Here is a 15644-nt window from a genome sequence, read left to right on the forward strand (position 1 = left end):
GCATTGTACAATCCCTTCTGTTCACATACTTTCAATACCTCACATCTCACATTTTCCCCTGCGGTACACAAGAACACCAACAGGTCTCCACTGTAATCTACACTTTCAGGAAGTGAAACTCCTCCTATTTGCTATAAACTTGTTGTGCAATGAGCAAAACGTAAGATAAGATAAGCATATTTATTTTGCATTTAGAGAAAATGAAACTGCTTTATTTTATCGTGACAGTAGCTGCCACGCTCCACTCCAGTCCAGCAGGTGGCAGTAAAGCGCCTGTAAACTGGCTCGCCGACCGGTGACTGAACACTAGGAAGAAGACGCAGCGGTCAGAGGTGAAAGTTCAATCGGGTAAAAACATGGTCGAACACGGGGATATCCGCGTGGTTCACCGAGGAGGCAGTAAAATAAACTTCAGGGAGCCTGTCATAACCAATGATGCAAGGTGAGTGTGTGTTTTCAGTCCGGTAATGTTTGGTATTTGGTGGAAGAGATTCTCGCGGTCCTTCCGGTTTTTATTAGCTAGAAAGCTAAAGCCGGTGCTAGCCGTTAGCATTAGCAATACAGGCTGCTAGCTAGCTAACTGACGGTATTTCTGTTGCTGTTTACAAAGACGTATCACCAGCTTGTCTCACCCTTGCGACACTCAGCTTTCACTTTTCTGTGACGGTAACTTATATGACACACATGCCGTCAAAAACACAGCAAGCTGTGAAGTTATTGTGTGTGAAAGATGTGGTTCATGTGGCTGCAGGTTCCTGCTGTGCGCCTCAGGAGAGTGCGTGAAGGTGTTCAGCACCTGCACAGAGGAGTGTATCCACGATCTGCGGGGACACACCGGCCTGGTGACAGGTGTGGTGCTCAAACCCTCCAACCACTTGCAGGTACAGTCATCTCACCGCACGGCTTGTTAACAGGTGATGGAAAGAGTTACAGCTCCAACTTCCTCAAATAGAAGTAGCTGTTAAGTTGTGAGTTTGGGGTCAACTATTTCTTTAATTAAGCATTTTAAAAACATTGAATATATTTTAAATGGGTTTCTTTGAGCTTGTGTTATCACAACTAATGTTTAGCTGTTTCACTCATATCATTATCATATGTTCAGGTCCAATGATTGATTGTACTTGGCACATTTCAGGTTGTGCCTCTATGTTGCTTCATACATTACTTTGATGAAATAGGATGTAGGTTGTTGCTGTTTACGATGCATTCCTGTTGTGTTGCAGGTCTACTCTTGCTCAGCAGATGGCACTGTCAGACTTTGGGACTTCACAGACGGTATCCTTATTAAGGTACGGTTTGATTCCCGTATTGTTTGCTCTCCAGTCCTTGCAGTCAGTGTGGCTGATCCCGATCTTTTGGACATAATGTTTAGTATAGGTTTATTCAACAGCAGAATGAGCAAGGTGTTCATGCACAATGACACAGTAGTGAGGGACTAGTGGGTCTCATGTCTGGCCGCCATGTGTGACAGCTGTGTGATCTCTTCCAGACTTACGTCATTGGGTGCCCGGTTTACTCCATCTACGCATCTGCAAACCATGAAGGAGTCATCTTCATCGTTACTCCCGCGCAAAGTGACAAAAGATGTGGTACGTTCAACATCTTTTCTTTGTGGTCTGTGGTCATTGCTGTGTGCTTTGACCCGAAGAAGATGTTGGTGGAACATTTGTAATGTACCCAAAACCTTGGCAATACAGGCCATGCACTGAATCAGTCAGCTACATGAGACTAAAAGGGGGAAAGTAATCAATAATAATGCTGAAATGGTACCAAACAAACTAGAGACAGGCTAATTGGCATGCTAGCTGCCATTATAAAGCTTCACGCCGCTACTTACAGCTGCCTGTTATTCAACCAAAAAGCAGTTGTTCTGTTGGTTTTCAGAATAAATCTCACCTGAACTTTTAGATGTGTTCAAACCTCTATGTGTAGACTGTTTTTGTGGTTGTAACATTTTTTTTTTATGAATCATTTAAATACCAGAAATTTCTTTGTGGAAAAATGAGACAATCCTGGTGAAAATTGGTGCAGTCCATGTGTAGCTTCCAGCCCATCAAATCCAGCAAGTCGGATCAGGGACGTGCACTGGGGCATCTGCATGCATTTCTGCCGATTTCAGTGTTTTTAAACTTCCACAAGGAGTCGCCAGTTAGTAAAAAATGTCAAATCATTCTCATGGGGGCTTTAACATGTTTGAAGTACAAATTGGGTAAGAGGTCACTGGGTAAGAATGTGTAATAGGCTGATGTTTAATAAGGTGTGTGTGTGTGTGTGTGTGTGTGTGTGCAGAGTTGTTCCAGCTGGTTGCAGTGCATCTGCCGCAGAGCGGAGATCAGCTGGTGGAGGCCCGAGAGCTTTCTGCTGTGCTCAGCGACGTCAGCTCCCACTCAGTGGCCATCGCCTTTGGCAGAGGGGTACATACACAACCACTACTGTCACTAACGCACCGACTGGAACAGTCACATCCCAAAAGTGATCAAACTTTCCTGCTGTGCCAAAACAAAATTATGTAGGAGACAATATCTTATTGGACATGAGAGCTAGCTATAGCTTTCACTGATCTTGTGTCTGTCTTCAGAGACTCCAATAAACCCCAGTGGAAGCATAAAATGAGTCACTATCAAATGAACTTCAGATACTGACACCCCCCCCCCATAAACTGGGTATATCGCATTACAATGATTAACTTTATTTTTGATAGCTTGACACCGGCATTTACTTAGGTTTCATGTACAGATCTTGGTCAGCCGCGGTGCATGTTTGTGTTCATAACCAAATGTTCCCTTCCTCACAGGGCGAATATATTGCTTCAGCTAAAGGTTTGCAGTTGGGGGTCTACTTCTTCAAGAAACAGAAGTCATACAGGTGAGCCGCGCTGTGGGATGCTTTAGTTACGAGGTGTGGAGATGGTGGATTATAGAAGATCACTTCACACATTTTATGTAGTAAAACCACAAACCACTCACGGCTCGAGATTACAAATTTCTCTATCAATAGACAGAATGATGTAGAGCTCAAGACTGGAATCGTCTTATGTGACAAAGGTCATGAATCATAAAACCCATGATGTTCACTAACCCACGTTTGCCTACAATAACACCGCGTGTGTGTCCTTGTTAACAGGTTTTCCCTCAAAGAAGACAACAAGAAGGGAGGAAAGAACACATTCACGTGCGTCGCCTGTCACCCAAAAGATGACTGCATTGCCACTGGGCATGAAGATGGCAAGATTCGCTTGTGGTGAGTAGTAACAACATTGGCCTTGAAGAATATACACTGACAGCCACTGTGTTGATCATTGTGATCCATTATTTAGTCTAAACATCTGCTGCTCACCTGCGTTGCATGCATTTTCCTGATAGCTGCATCAATGTAGTCCACTCTATGAAAGAAACTTTCATTTTGTCACCTCCTCTACTCACAATGTGTCCTTAATTACGACTACACTATATACTTTTAGGACTCTGCAGTGTGGGTTTTATAAAGTGTATGAATGTAGCTCATTTTTCTTACATTACTGTTTATCCTTTCAGGAGAAACTTCAACCACAAGAAGGAGTACACATACACCACCCTGCACTGGCACCACAGTGCTGTCAGCTCACTGTGCTTCACCCCAGAGGGTAGATTTCATTTCGTTACCTGTCTTAGAATTTCTTTCTTTCTCCACTATCTCTTTCAGTGGGGACTCTTCAGTTTTTGTCCTTTTTTCAAATGCTGTGCTAGAATGACCAATTTAGCTCAAAAAGGCATCCCCTGTCTGTGTCTCTGTTTTACCAGGCACCAACCTGTTGAGTGGAGGCTTGGAGTCGGTGCTCGTCCAGTGGCGATACAACCAAGAGAGCCAGCGGGACTTCCTGCCCCGCCTGGGTGCCGCCATCACACACATCACCGTCTCACCTGATGGAGCGCTTTTCTGTACCTCGCACAGTGACAACAGTAAGGAGCTGTGACCTGTACTATGAAACACAATGAGCAGCAAGCGGTTGGGAAATGATCTAGTGGCCACTAGCGGTACTACAGCTTAAGAACTACTTTAGTTTCAGCATTGATACATGCATGTTTGCCACTTGGTTTAAAGTCTGCGAGCTTTACATGTGACAGCACATCTTTCTCCCAAGAGCTCACATCTGTGTCCTTGATTACAGCTGTGAACTGTGCATGTAGAGTGTTCAGTATGAAAGGAAGGCTGTGCTAACTGATGTCCGTCTCTTCTTGTTTTAGAAATCACAATCATCCAGAGTTGCGTTAAAGTGTCAGCTGTCATTCAGGGCCTGGTCAAAGGTGAGTACAGACTGTAGGTGGCAACAGCACGTTACAGTAGATTGGTCATAAACGTGTTGTGTGGGCTCATAAGATAAACACACATATCATAAATAACCTTCAGTTATTGGAGAACAATCTTGCTTCTAAATTTTAATCCACCAATATTTTCATGTTGACCAATAAGCCAGTCACCCAAGTTGATGACACAGTGATGGTGTAGATGTGTAGAAAATGGATGTAAAGGTCTTATAACTGTTAGGGTTGTTGTCTTTGTTTTTGTCCTGATGCAGGAGATTGTGTCAGGACAGACTTGATGGTGGACCCACACAGCAAATCCCTGGTGCTTAATGGGAAACCAGGCCACCTGCAGTTTTACTCCCTCCAAAGAGACAAACTGCTGTACAACGTAAGCACTTTGCTTTATAAGCTGAACTAAAGGTATCACACATAAGACGCACCAAGTAGGTTTGTGGATCATTTGTGGAGGTTATTATTGACATAATGTGCTATTTCAGCACCTGGAATAGCCTAAATATGGTTGCGAGTACTTGGAGACAACTTATTTCAAGTCCAAACAGACGAGCACAAATCTATTCTGATCCACAGGATCACTTAACAGCACTTTAACAGCTCAATTCTGAGGTCTCTCATCTTCTGTGTTTCCCACAGCTGGACATAGTGCAGCAGGAGTACATTCATGAGTCGGGCCTGGAGCAGTTTGAGGTGGTCAAGGCGGCCTTCCATGCCTCTGGCAACTGGCTGGCAACAGTGGAGGAAAGAAAACAGAAAGTTGCTGAGCTGGAGCTGAACTTGAAACTGTGGTTATTTGATGAACAAACACAGAGGTACGGGCCTCTAAACTATAAATGCTGTTTCTACCAGTGACACAGATAACATTCTGGTGTAGACCGGTCTAAAAGTGGTCTCAAGATGGTTGTCCAGCATTGTGAATCACACTGATCAGTGTACAGAACATTTTGGATTATAGAACCAAACCCCACCACTGCATTGTCCTCTCCAGTAATGTTTTCCATAGTTTAAGAACAATAGTTCAGTAATAATATATGTATATATTTTGTCCTTGGTCCCCAAACACGTCCCTGTAACACGCTTACGGTATCACCTGCAGTTTTGTGCTGAACACGACCATCTCGGCCCCCCACGAGGCCCGGATTACAGCCATGTGCTTTTGCCACGCCGCCGACAGCCAGACCACCATGCTGGTCTCCACCAGCAAGGACGGACACTTCAAAGCCTGGCAGCTGGCCACACCGGCCCACACAGAGGGTAAGCAGTCTAGCTGGGTCTCTGACAGTCCGTTCAACCAAAAGGCAGAGTTTGGCTGATGTGTTAAAGTGTGGTAATACTTCCTCTGCTATTTTAACTAACTTTTTCTGTTGTTGTAGGCTTTGACTTTTCTGTCCCGTGGTGTGCATCTCCACTTTATTGTTCAAGAACTATGTGTTCTTCACCAGTCAGTGGTTGAAGCTGCTTTGAAAAGCTGTCTTTAACCACAGAAGCTCAGGCATGAAGTTGGAAAAGCATAGATATAGAAAAGAAAAGCACAATTCGCATACAGTTGAAAGAAATAACATACATTTATTATCTCCTATCAATCACTTTTCTTTGATCTCACTGAAAAACATAAAGTTAATGTCCATCCTACCATCAGTGCCATGCAGGCGACGCTTTTATCCAAAGTGCTTTGTACAACCATGATTTTGCACATTTTTAGCCGGGGAGACATCAGAGGGAGTCGAGTCACTTTGTTGGAGCCAGCCTCTACCATTTTGGCTTCACAGCACATCAGGTCAAATGTTCGATTTGAGCCAAATGAGGCTGTATTCGTCACTAATCCAACACTCTCGGTGTCTGTCTCCCTCTCTCCTTCCTCTTGAACGTGCCAGCAGACGAAGGGCCTTCCTGGTCGTGCGATTTCGTCGGAGCCTATCACGGCCTGGTGCCCGAGTGCTGCTCTTTCTCAGCCGACGGTTCCCTGCTGGCCGTCAGCTTCCAGGAGGTGGTGACTGTGTGGAGCCCGGCCTCCTGGGAGCTCCTGACGACTCTGTCCCAGCCACCAGGAGCTATTAGGTCAGAGCGAATACCCACACATTCACTAACTCAATACTTGTAGTGCTGGACTGTATTGAAAAGGATCATTGAATACTTGGTCAGATTCTTTACGACACTATAGCTACCCATCTTCCTGTCCAGCTCTTTGTATTTAGATTAAAGAGTGACGCATTTGACATCATATTTTCACCGGTATCACGTACCAAACAACTGGTGTTATAGGCTGTACACAGGCACATCACAGCCTTTTATTCAGTTAAATATTTTTTTTAAAAAGGCTCTGCAATTTCCTAAAGGAAACAAACAGGAAGTGGATTTGTTGGGAACTATTTCCGGCTGCAGATTAATACACATTTGCTGCTCTAGTTTGACAATGAAGGAACATGTCAGCCATTGATGTGAATTTAATGACAACAGCGCTATAGCACAGAGGAATAAGATATATCAGACTTTAAACACACACACACACACACACACAATGGTTAGAGACACACAGGTGTTGATTTGGCCAAATGGCAACTTTTCAGCTGCAGTACCTGAGCAGGTTAATAAAAGGGGGAGGGGAAAGGATCCAAACAATTGTACAAAGTGTCTGTTCTGTAGCTTCACTAATAATATTTGTTGAAGAGCTGCTGAACTATAAAATGTTTATTTCATTCACCCCCGGTAAACGCAGACGGGACTCTCGGGCTCACATTCAGTTAGTTAAAGCACCGTTCACACACACACACAGATTCACTAAGCAACCAGCTGTTTTAGAGTTTGGCTGTTTGCTGTGGAGGCTCCTCAGCGGTGGACGTCTTTGAAAGACCTTTTCTTTAGCGTTGTTTCTCACGGCTGACATGGGAAGTAACTGGCGGGGGGGAAAAGAAGTGCTGCCTGTCAGCCAGCTGAACACGGGGACGGGCTGCAGTTTCGCAACGTTGCTGAAGTCTCAGAAATGTTGGCAGATGTCTCCTCTCGAGAAAGGGGCCCTCTGGTCACTGAGGACACAAAACTACTGTTCCTAGTTTCTGTACCACTTTTCTGAAATAAGCTCAGAACACTGTGGGAAAACAAAAAGAGATGACTTGCAATTTATCTGTATCTGAGATAAACATTTAACTGTTTTTAATGGCATCAGTAGACACCACTAGAAACTCTCTTGGAGATTAGTGGGTACTATTAGTGGGTCTCTCTTACATGAATGTAAGCTTGTCTGAGCTAATAATGAATAACTGATGAGCTGCCTTGCGCCAAAAACTCAATCACACCCAGAAAGCTTCTTCAAATGAGCGGACATTTCCTGTGTAATTTGGGAGCTGAAAGAGAAATTTGTGTGAAATAAGACTTCAAAGTTTGAGGATGGAAACTGGAAGACGTTAATGGTCAGCTGTTTTGACAGCTGCCCAGTGCCCCTTACATAACTACCACCTATGGATGTGAAGAGCTTGACCTACAACTCCAGGCTCTTTACATGCAGAAATCTGCATAGGAATGTCACAGACTCACTTTAAATAGTAAGTAGAAGGCTGCATTTAGAAGTCTGAAAAGGTGGCCATTATTGATTTTATCTCCCAGACACAAATCTTCCGGGTGTTTAGCTCCTGGTGGGTGTTCAGACCCTGCTTGCGTGTTTCCATTTGAAGCCCCCAAAGCGGAAAACTCGTCCAAAGCTAATCCTGTGAAATATGTGTGGCGTGAGGAGCCGGTTGGTTGAGGGGGGGGGGGGGTGCACTTGGGATTCTTTATAGTCACAGGAAAACAAAAGGGACTTTTTTTTTTCTCCAGGGATCTTTGTTTTGGGCGACTAAGCTGTTCCAAGTATCTGCTGGGAACCACCACCAAAAACCTGCTCTGCTGCTGGAACCTCCTTACCTGCTCATGTAAGGCTGCATGTACACGTCCAAAACTCAAATTTGCAGCTGCATGCATTTTGTTGCAATTGATTGATAGTTTTGTTCATACACATAATTGGACTTTTCTGTCTCTCTGCCAGTGGAGTGGAGCACCTCGATGGACGTCAGCCTGCTGCTGGCCGACCCCCTCTCCGAGAACATGGCTGCCTTCTGCTGTCAGGCTGGATGCACCGACTGTAAGCTTTTAAACTTTAAAAGTTTTAGCATTTCCAAGTTGTAATCGCATCTCAAAGCACATGGAAAACATTTTGTGCAAATCAAATTTACTGATTTATTTATTTAGGTTACTGATGACACAACATACAACACGACTCTGACCTGACAGTGTCCTTAAAATCTGACCTGAGAACTAACACGCTCACAATGACAATGCTAACATGCTGATGCTAAGCAGGTATAATATTTGCCATGTTCACCATGGCTAAATAGCACCATGGGAATGTCATTAGTTTTTCAGGTCATGTACCAAGTATTAGGTAAATTGGAATTCTGACCTGATGATGGTGATCGAGGAAATGTCGAGGAATCACTGAAGTTATTACAGTTCCTCCTGCGGGGGAACATGAATGTTTTTACCAAATTTCACAGCAATACGTCCAATAGTTGTTGAGACATATCACTTAAAACCATGAATGTCAACATCATGGTGGCGCTGGAGGAAAAAGTCAGGGGATCACCAAAGTCAGTAGGGTTCATCTTCAGGGCACCATGAATATCTGTGCCAAGTCTCATGGCAATCATTCAATATCTGTGGAGATATTTCAGGCTGGACCAACATTGCCGTCCCTCCAGCCAAAAATACCACACTTTGTGGCCAAGCCATGATGAACTCTTTCTGGTCCAGAGTACAGCTGTGTTCTAAAAATAGAAAAATAATCAGAGACAACTATCAGAGTTATTAAAATGTTACTTCTTCTGTTCCTGTGTTGATGAGTCCCGCCGGTTTTCTTTCTTCTATATCTCCAGTGTTTGTGTTTAAGCCCAGCGAGCCTCGGCCGCTGTTTTCCCATAAGGCCGTGTGCTCGGGGGAGGTGACTCGCGCCGTCTTCGCCCCGAGGGAGGAGATGCTGGAGAGCTGTGAGGAGAGCAGCCAGTGGCTCAACCGCTCCCAGCTGTACTTCCTCACTCAGTACATGGTAAACACCACCACCACCACCACCACCACCAGAGACACACTCAGATATTTCACGTAGAATTGAAATGGCTGATTTCAGTCAAACCAAATGAGCACAAGCTCAACCTTCAGACTCTGTTCTGCTTCTTCTCAGTAACATTTTATGTAAAGAAACAGTAACATTGCGGCATAAAGGACTTAACTCAATACGTTTGCATTTACTGTGTGCATGCTGTTGGCTGATGTGGGCTCTCCTCTGCAGGACCTCATGACATTCACCACCAAGGCGGAGGATGACCGACTGATGGCGTCCAGCAAACAGGTACAACACACCTGAGCACAAACCGCTGCTCAGTACAGAAGGCTTTCAAACATTTTTCGGCCTGCTAATCAAAACCTCGAGCCGAGCGAGTTTAGAACACTTTCTCTGAGCTCTGGGGAGACCAGGGTTGATATCTTCTATCGGTCTAGTTCTTCGTGTTGGCCAGTCTGAACATAACAAAACGAATAAAATGAAAACCCAGAGCTGGACTGATGCCTGTATCAGCTGTTGTTTTCTTCTGGAATGATCACGGGGTAATGGTGAAGTAACTGGCGGACAGTAAAAACATCAGTGCTGTCGATTGTCCCACCTCTTCAGATTATTGACCTACTTTCATTTTTATTAATGTGAGATGTTTCCTGTTTTTCCTGACATTGTGAGGGTTTTTTTTCTCCTTTTCCTTCAAGCTTGTGATTGATGACAGCGTCGCCATGACACCGTTCTACCTGTTGCTGGGGAAACATCGGCAACAGGGAAATGAAGACGCAGCGAGCAGCCTCTCAGCTGACAGAACACCTCTGCCACAGGGCTCTGTTGCTATCAAAGAGGTCGGTAGTTCAGCGCTGCAGGGGTTGTGTCCACTTTGTGTTGTACATAAGCTGCTTCATCGACGTGGAACTGTTCGCCTGATGAGATTGGCTGTTAATTAACAAAAATACATATTTGAGTGAACGAGTGAGAAGTTTGCGCATTTCAAATTTGTGAGATTTTAAAAGCTAAGCCATCTTTGTAGTTTTTTTTTGATGCGTCAGTTTGTTGTGCATTAAACCTTGTTTTGTCCCCCCCCCCCCGACAGCTTCTGCAGACCCCGGCCCACGTCTTGCCCTCCACCTCTTTCCTCTGCTCCATGTTTGTACAGTCCTTGCTCATCTCCGTAACAGACGGCAGGTCAGTAGTCCACAAAGGCTGGTCCTAAAAGCTTTGACTATCCATAAATTTGTTCTGAAAGCCAATAAAAACAGAAAAATGAGTACAGTCAAAGTGGTTATTTGTGCCCTTTCTTATGTTAGTGAGGGGGGGGGGTGACGCGTCTGATAATCTCAGCATGAGTTGACAAAACACTGCTGGAATTCAGGCTTCACATGGTTCAGCAACTCAAGATTCCAGCTAAAACGCTGCACATCGGAAAATGTGGACTTTCTTGTTTATCTCTGAAAATGTGCACAGTCATGTTAACTTGTTTTTTTGTTTGGTTTTTTTCCCCATGTGTGCTCATATGGCCTCAGGGAGGAAAATAAACCAGCAGAGGAGGAAATGGAGAGCGAGAAAGAGGAAGAGGATTCAGAGGGGGAAATGGAATCCAGCAGCGCGAGACAGGAACAGCTGGGAGGCCAGGCGGCAGAGTCTGCGGCCCCGGCTCTGACGAAAGCCCAGGCTAGAGAACTGAGGAGGGTGAAGAAACTTGACCACAGCTGGCTCGCAGGCCTCTTAGACTCTTGAACGTGACCTTGTACAAAGACAGACACTCACGCAGATCCAGTGCATATAGAGTTTTCACCACACCAGTGGATTCTTTTCTGTTGTTTCGTGCCGTTAAATCAGAGTGGACACAAATCCCTATACAGATAGAAAACAGGAAAAAAAATGGATTGCGAAAGTATCCCTCACTTTGGCAGCAATTACAGCATTGAGTCAGTGAGTTTGTATCAGTTTGAACAATAAATAAATTCCCCCACTTTTTCCTCTGTAAACTGCTGAGGCTGTGTTGGACGGGGATCATGTGTGAAGTCTTGCCACGGACCCTGGACTGCACCGAGGTCTGGATTCTGACTCCAGAATATTAACAGTATTGTTACCGAGCTGTTCCTGTGTAGCTTCGGCTGTGTGCGTGTGTTTGTGGTTGTTTTCTGAAGTTTCCCTCCAGGATTTCTCTGTATTTCACTGCAGTTCTGGAGCCTCTGTCATGTGATCACCTCCGCTTTCTTTTACGCTCTGCTTGCAAGCAATGCACAAAGCATGCAAGAGCTCTGTGGGACTGGTGCCACCACCAGACTTCATGCAGGGGGTGGGGTGTGTTTGCCGATGTACAGTCTGGTTTACTCTAACATGGAGTTTAGTATGATGATGGTTCAAAATGACACTTCAGTCTCCCACATGCCCGCTGGTAATCACTAGCTGAAGACATCGTGTGTTTCTGAATTATAGCCATGCCATATTTGATCAAGTGTTATGATTGGTCTTACTGTACTCCGAGGGATACTGAGTGCCTTTTTTTTTTTTTTTTTTTAAATGCTTAAATGCATAATTTCTTTTTCAAATTATCTGAGCAATTCCACAGTCTTTCCAGGTACCCACCAGGCTACAAGTACTCCCGGTTGGGAATCACTGGTTTTTTTGAGGGGATATTAAATGAAATGCACCTGGATCTTCCAGATAAATCTTTATTTAACTGCCAATGTTAAAACATGAAGAAGTCCAAGGGTGGGGAGAAAACCTTCTATAGGCACTGCATGCACACACTTAGATGTGCAGTTACATTTTTCTATACTTTGGAATTTAATAAAAAGATGTAAGCCTTTCCTTAAACTGTCGGCCTCAATGATTTCGCTCTTTGGACTCTTCTAGAGCCCTCCATTGTCAGTATTGTGTGACGGTTATATATGTAGATGTTGTATAAGCAGGGGAACTATGACACACATCTAGTCGGACTGTTGCTTTTAAAAAGGATTAGGATTAAGAAATGAGGCAGAATGTCAAAAGAACAAAACACATAATATTGACATATTTGAATCGATTCCTAACTCCTAATTCCCTGGAAACAGCCCATGATACGTTAACAGCTCGTGGTGGGGTTCTTGGAAATCTTCAACATTTATCTTTTTCCTGTGTGAGCAGGACCTTGAAAAGTCACATTATTGGTGCTGTAAAGTCAGGCCAGACTCAGCAGACTCTTGAATAACAAATCCCAAAGTCCTGAGTAAGCTGCCTCAGAAGCAGAACGTCACGTTTTGTTCCCAGGGTTGGATATGACAGTGCACTTTCATCTCAGCAGTTCCTTTCTCAGTTCCTTTCTCTATCAGGTGCTCCGGCCCACGGCCCCCCACCCCCGAGGACGGATCCATCGTGCCTTTTCACGATCTCTGTGTTTGACAGATATCGAGGGCATACAGGAGCTTTGGTCGTCAAACTGGGTCACTCTGTACATACTAATGGAGTCCGAAGCTATTTATCTGTCACTTTTATTGACTTGGTGTGAGCTGGTCAAAGCAGATCCGATAAATATAAAAACAAAAAACCTACACAAGCCCTGTCTTCATCTTCAAGTTACACTTGACTTTCTCAGGACGAAAAAGAAAACACTACCGTAAATCACCCTGGAACTCCTACTACAGTTTGACAGTCTTCTTTGTCCACTGCCTTTGAGTTTACCCTTGAGCAAGACACCACACTGAGCAACAGACAATCCTTTTTGGAAATATACATATATATAAAAGAAGCATATATAAAACTTGTGTCCATTTAAACAAAGACAAGTTTGAGCTCACAGAGGAGGTTTGGACTCTTGGTGTGGAAGTGGGTCATTATTTTATAGCTTAAAGGAGCATTTGGACTCGAGATCAAAGTTGATTCAGCGGAACCAGAGAGATCTTTTTTTGTATTCTACACATTATGTCTTCCTTGTCGAAACCCGGCACCTTCATTACCCACAATTTTAAGTATTCCTTTAATGACGTTTGAGCCTCCGACGCCTATCAGCAGTAGTATCACATAAATATCTTTACTGATGCCACCTTACATTACATAGCAGCGAAAGGCTTTTTCCTGGACTTTTAAGGAAGTCGGTTATTATTTCAGATTGAAGATACTTGAGGTGTTGCACATGAAGAGATAACATCCCCACTGTGCGCGCTTATCTCGAGTCCCAGTTCCTGCCTGTAGACATTGGACTTTCGCTACAGTCAGTGGCCTTTTCCCTTTCAAGTAGTAGGGGCCTAAATCGTAGCTTTTTTAAGGCGTTGCTCTCCTCTTGTTGAACCCTCTGAACTGTTATATGACATATCCTGCTGTCATAAAAAAAAAAACATCTTAGGTCTACAGCACAAATAGTCAATACTTACTGCACATTCTGCATAAAAAAAAAAAACAGGCGAGCATGTGAAAAGTCAGGGTCTAAATCATTAAAAACAAGACAGGACATGCTCATAAAAAAGCAGGTTAAATGACATATCTGAAACAGATCTATAAAGTGCTGCTGTCTGTATAAATTAGTAATCTCATGCACTGTGGAACCAGAAACCATCCATCTTCAGGCTAAATGTGATGTTTTGTGTGTGCCGGGGCCTTTTTATTACTGTTGTTCAAAGTAAATGTTGTCGGGTAGAAAAAGAAGGAAGACGACCATGAAAACGTGATATTTCTGCAAGTGATGCTGGGACACAACATTTGACAACAGAGACTCAAAGTGGTACTATTGTATTCAGTAGCTGTCTTACTGATTAGCAGTGCATTGGTATTTGGTGTTAAGTAAACCTCTTAAAGTGGTACTAACTCTTGACATAATACACCCACAGAGTGCATATCAGTAATAAAAAAGAGAGTTGAGATGCCAAAATGACCGCAAAGTGCAGAGTAAAAGCTTGTTCAATCGTCCCGGGCCGAGCCCTCCTGTCGCTTGTGTCGAGCAAAAAAAACCAGGACGCTCTTTGTCCTTGCAGCAGGCACGCAAGACCAGATCATCCAGCTCAGCTTAAAGTCACTCAGTTTAACACTGGCTGCCTGAAAGAGAGGGAGTCTGGGGAGGAAATTAGCAGCTAACTCTGCTGTGGTATGTGACCTCACACAGCAGCAGCCAAGCCCGAGACTGAGGCCAGGAAACCCTGCGAACACACACACACACACACACACACACAGGACTATACAACAGGCGATTGTAAAGGTTTTCTTTATTTAGGAGACCTCATGCAATACAAGCAGTACCAACGTCCTTATATTCAGTGGAGTGTGATTATTACATAAAAATGAATGATTTCTTTATGATTGAATGCTTTTGTCTATAGAACTACAATAACACTAATGTGTATATATATACACACACACACACACACATACAGAGAGCTATATATTGTCAGATTAAAGCAGTATGATACAGATGTATTCAAATGAAAGACAGTAATTGCTCTATACACAAATTCAAAAATCTTCAAGAAACCTCAATTTGACACAAAATGTTAACACTAGGTATATAAAACATGTAAAAAAAAAAAAAAAGTCAACATTTCATGACAAACAGCATGGCAACAGCATACACAAAATATTCGTTTTGCATTTTCCAGTTGTATATTTAAGTTGGTTTTGACTGACAGCTAATGTTATTTACATTAAAAGTATAGAGTTATGGCCATGTGTGGTATTCCTGAATCAGCAGACCAACCGTTGTAAAAGCCGGTTTTGTTCTCACGCCCAGACTGAGCTTGGGGTGACATTAGACCCGGGTGGAACATGAAAATGAAGCTCTGCTCCCAGCCTCACGGTACACCTGCGGACGTCCTGACTCACCACCAGCTTTCATGGGAATGTGCGGCTAAAAAGTGGCCTTCTGTTCTCCTACATCTGCTGCGGCTACCTCTGTGTCCAACCTAAACATCTCTCCCACCCTATTACCAAAATCCTGGCTGGACTGGCTCGATTCTTCACCGGGTGGGGTGTGGCCAGTAACTTGTCTCGATGTAGCCACATGTGTGCGTTCAACAGCTGTCGAGGTTCATTTACAAGAAGAAGGCGTCAGAAACCACTGAAGGTCAGAGGCGGAGGGGAACTAGCTACATTAGTTACTTCATGTCGGCGGATCTTTAAAGTGAGATTGTGTCGTTTCTTAAAAGACCAAATAACACAAATGAAAAGTTGAACTCATTAGCAATAAAAACACAGCCTTGCTCAGTTCAACAAAGAAAAGCCACACACTTTCATGCGATACTGCTGAAATACATTTTCCAGACTAGTTCTAGTGAAGCTAAAGATGTCTATGTGAGTGT

General features: G+C 43.8%; 1 protein-coding gene across 1 annotated transcript; it reads left to right on the top strand.

Moving 5' to 3' along the window:
* The first annotated feature begins 356 nt into the window (after positions 1-356).
* wdr75 (WD repeat domain 75) lies at positions 357-12180 on the top strand. Its single transcript, XM_070914377.1, has 21 exons — positions 357-442; positions 752-881; positions 1224-1289; positions 1490-1589; positions 2290-2414; positions 2795-2865; positions 3124-3240; positions 3534-3622; positions 3780-3938; positions 4224-4283; positions 4556-4671; positions 4935-5110; positions 5395-5552; positions 6173-6356; positions 8109-8203; positions 8317-8412; positions 9203-9372; positions 9613-9672; positions 10080-10220; positions 10469-10560; positions 10899-12180. The coding sequence occupies exons 1-21, from the start codon at positions 357-359 to the stop codon at positions 11110-11112; spliced, it is 2505 nt and encodes an 834-aa protein (XP_070770478.1). The 3' UTR covers positions 11113-12180.
* The last annotated feature ends 3464 nt before the right edge of the window (positions 12181-15644 follow it).

This window comes from Enoplosus armatus, chromosome 11 (genome assembly GCF_043641665.1).
Source record: "Enoplosus armatus isolate fEnoArm2 chromosome 11, fEnoArm2.hap1, whole genome shotgun sequence".
Taxonomy (NCBI): domain Eukaryota; kingdom Metazoa; phylum Chordata; class Actinopteri; order Centrarchiformes; family Enoplosidae; genus Enoplosus; species Enoplosus armatus.

What these genes read in the sequence shown, in the direction of transcription:
- wdr75 (XM_070914377.1), top strand. Translation starts at nt 357, where the DNA reads ATGGTCGAACACGGGGATATCCGCGTGGTTCACCGAGGAGGCAGTAAA. An exon ending in GCAAAGTGACAAAAGATGTG is followed by an intron (nt 1,590 to 2,289) that starts GTACGTTCAACA and finishes GTGTGTGTGCAG; the next exon opens with AGTTGTTCCAGCTGGTTGCA. An exon ending in GAGACAAACTGCTGTACAAC is followed by an intron (nt 4,672 to 4,934) that starts GTAAGCACTTTG and finishes TGTTTCCCACAG; the next exon opens with CTGGACATAGTGCAGCAGGA.